The sequence below is a fragment of the Pygoscelis adeliae genome, unplaced genomic scaffold (assembly GCF_000699105.1).
Source record: "Pygoscelis adeliae isolate BGI_AS28 unplaced genomic scaffold, ASM69910v1 Scaffold114, whole genome shotgun sequence".
Lineage (NCBI taxonomy): Eukaryota > Metazoa > Chordata > Aves > Sphenisciformes > Spheniscidae > Pygoscelis > Pygoscelis adeliae.
In genome coordinates, this window is record NW_008824587.1 from 2,517,864 (window position 1) to 2,521,586 (window position 3,723).

The following is a 3,723-nucleotide window of genomic DNA, read 5'->3' on the forward strand; positions in this document are numbered from 1 at the left end:
GGCGGGGAGAAAAAAAAAGAAGAAATAAACTACTTTGACATGGGTTTTGAGGCTGACCTTTTTGTCCCTGCATCTTCAAACACAGGGCACTGTTTGCAAAGCTTTGACCTAGGTGCAGGAGTTGCCCTGCTGCTGAGGGGAGCAATGCAGCAGTAATTGGGGTGCACACAACTAGGACAGGGAATGTTAAAGAGTCTTTGGCCCAGCCTCAGGGAGTCATGCCTGCAGAAACACGGAGCAATAACCACCCTTGGGAGCATGGAAAGGCCCTTTTCTTGCTGGCACCATATCAAACCTCTTTCCTTGCAAATTCCTGAGGAGCTTCAGGGTTGCAGTTCCTAAAGCCACACACATAACCCCAAAGGGCCCCTAACCCAGAGTAACCATCCCAAAATCCCCAGCTCCCCCGCTGCTGGGACTTTTCCTTGCACCACTGTCCGAGCGGCCGCGATTCCCTGACTTAGAGCTGCTCTGCTGCCCCCAGGCACCAACAACTTCATAGCCCCGACTCCAGTGTCCCCAGCACACGGGGCAAACACCCGCTACAAACTGGAGAATAAAACAAGATACCACCATAAATATGACAACTTTATTAAAATATACATATGAGTACAAATTAATGATTATATGGATAAAGTTCACTGTCTGTAAACAAATATATTAAAAAAGAGCACGTCTTTTTTGTGATATAAAGTGCAGTTATGTTTCCATATTATATACAATATGTCAGCATTACGGGGAGGATTGTAAGGACTATGGAACTAACATTTGATTATAAGATAAAATTCTCTGAAAAAGTATACACCTACATATTACAAAAAAAGGGCTGGGGCTTGAGTTCATTTAGCAAACGAAAATCAGCTTCCCACCACGTTAAATGCAGCTAATGAGAGATCGCAGGTCTCGGGGATAAATTAGGAGAGAGGCACTAACGCCCTTTGCGAAGGGAAACTTGCACTTCACAGAGTTCACGCCTTCCCATCGTCAACCCCAAACTTGCGTAGAGGAAAGAAACCAAAAGGACAAGACCTTGTGAAACACGTGCATGTGTCTGCTGTTCGGGGGAATCAAATATACACGACTTTATGTACAGCTCTGATAATGAGGGCTACCAATGTACAGCGGTAACGGCTTTGTAACCGAGCCGTGCCGGCACCGTTCCTCTACACAGGAGAGGGACAAGGATAGTAGTTCTGCATTGGTGGAAAAACAAAACAAAACAAAACACAAAAACCAACCCAAAAGCATCCTTAACACCAGTCTGTGGGACGTGTAGCGCTTACTAAATGGTATACAGAGCCCTTGCTAAGGGAGGCCCAGCCCAGGGGTGCCGGCCCGGCGCGTGCCACGGGTGCTGGGTGCTGCCGGGCACTAGGAGTGGGGCGCGCGGCAGGAGCGGCAGCAGGCTTTGCTGTAGTACCAGTGGCTGCACAGGTTGACTTTGATGGCCAAAGCGCAGTTGGTTCCTGCCTGGTCCTGGCAGCTGTCGTCTGGGGGAGAGGAGGCAAAAGGCACCGATACGGAAAAGAAAAAGAAAATAAACCATTGCAAGTTCATGAGCTCATTTTCCCTCCCATACACGGCCTGCCCTAAACACCACGGGCTGGGCAACAAATCACCCCGGCTGCAACTGCCACCTCCCCGCTATCTGGCAGAGCATCCCCTGGAAAACACCATGGAGCTTCTCCATAAATATCATTGTCAACCTAAGCAAAGGCATGAGAAGGTTGACCCATTTCATCACACCTGGCCTGGCCCAGGGAGTCTTTCTTTGGTCCCAGCCACAAAACTCAAGCTCTTCCCTGCAAAACACAGCTGCCCAGGGATTGCTGGAGCCGCCAAGGGAGCCTGGCACTGAGCTGCCCCCAAGCCAAGGGCATCCCATGGTAGGGCACAGGGTGACCACCACACACTCACAATTTCTGCCCCAAAAAGGCTATGTGAGAAAGGGAACGGGAATCCAGCAGCGTTACAGCAGGAGTTTGGGGCAAGTGAGCTGCTGGAGAGAGGGAGGAGGGCAGACACCGCTATGATGCCCTCCCAGCTCCCTTCAAAGCAATACTTTGCTTCAAACCCATAGGATTTAGAGTTATATATATATATTTGTTTTTTTTTGCTTAAAATCCATAGGATGCATGAAACCAGGCTGCTCCTAGGGCAGGCAGCTTGCTATGAGGGGGCCACGAGGCACCTCGCAAGCACTGTGCTGCATCCTGGACCCTGAAGGAGACCCCACCCGAGGGCCCCCAGCAGGTCCGGAGCCGAGCCAGGAGCCAGCCCCAAATCTGTCTCCCATTTTCATGCTTTTCTCCCACACCGTCCTTATTCCCAAATCCTATTAAAGAATTAGAACCGTGTGTTCACTAAAGATCACAGGGGCTTTGAGCCAGCAGACGAGTCAGATAACGAGATAGTTACAAATCCCGCAGGACATTTGGAGACCAAAAATCATTAAAATAATGGCACAGACAAAACTTCCTAGTCATCAGCTGGAATCACACAGAAGCAGCACCCGAATCAGCTCTCCAAAGCTCGCTTTTATCTTAAGGTCAGAGCATGCTTCTTTTAAACTCTGCCCTTAATTTAATGGGGTTACCTCCAGAAATAGCCAATGCACGGTGCCCCATTACTTGGGCACAGAGAGCTGTTCCCTTTACATCCTCCCTGGGCTGACTATCAAATTAGGGGTTGGTGGAAGCAAAGATGCTAGGTGGTGCTGCCTTGGGGGGGGGAAGTCGGTGGAAAAATCAATGCTGGGGGGTGCTGCCGGCAGCGGGGCTCACCTGGGGGCTCCGTGGGGCAGGGCTGCAGGTCACAGGTCTGTTTGCCCACTGGCTTCACCAGCGGGTCGCAGCCCCGGACGATGTCCTTCCCTTGGTAGCACTTCACGTCCCGCATCCTCACACCGATGCCGCAGGTTTTCGTGCACTGGGGAACAGAGAGAGGGGGGTGAGGCGAGACCCTGCCGTCGCGGGGGTCTGTGCTAAGCCAGAACCTGCTAAAAAAAAAAAATGTGCTCGCTGAAGATGTCAGGGCAGGGGGGTGAACTCTTCCCCTAGCTGAATGTCATGTCTCAGCCCCACAGCGCTGGCCTCTTGCTCCGTCTTTGCTGCCAGCAACATCAGCCGCCTGCAGCAGCCTCTGACCGGGGATATGTGGATGTGCTCCCATCCCCTGGCACTGCGATCCTCCCTCCTCCTGCTGCCCTTTGCAAAGGCCCACGAACGAGCTGGCCCAGTCCATACGCTGCTCCCTGGCACCAGGGTGGCTGCAGCCCCTCGAGGCCGAGGGACCCCTCAGCAGCACCCCAGGCGTGGGCTTGCAGAGCCGCTCCCAGGCCTGGCGCTCGCTGCCTGCTGCCCTTTGGACGCCTCGTCAGGCTGGGATTACAGCAGGGCTGCTTTGGCTAATTATAGGCTGCAACGACGGTTTGCAAGACTAAACAAAACGAGGCGCCTGGAGCACGGAACGAGGAGGGCTGCATCAGGGAGGACTTGCCGGGAGCTGGCCGCAGCCCTTCACAGCTCCTCGCCCACGCTCGCTGGGCTCGTCCCCACAGCCACCGAGCCCTGGCTGCCTTTGCGGCCCATGCAGGGTGCTCGGGCAAACTGCATCCCCAGCCTCTGCATCCCCAGGGCAGTCATCCCGCGGGCTCCACGTGCACCCCACCCATGGCTGCAGGGTAAGGGGTGAAGAAGAAAAATGAAAAAGAAAAAAAAAGAG

At 53.2% G+C, this 3,723-nt stretch overlaps 1 protein-coding gene across 1 annotated transcript in view; it reads right to left on the minus strand.

Annotated features, from left to right (window-relative positions):
• Positions 1 to 1,371: 1,371 nt before the first annotated feature.
• The window catches only part of ADAMTSL2 (ADAMTS-like 2), a 26,022-nt gene continuing 23,670 nt past the window's right edge, over positions 1,372 to 3,723 (minus strand). The window contains 2 exon segments of the mRNA XM_009322157.1: positions 1,372 to 1,490; positions 2,784 to 2,928. Of these exon segments, the coding sequence (XP_009320432.1) occupies positions 1,372 to 1,490; positions 2,784 to 2,928 (264 nt within the window).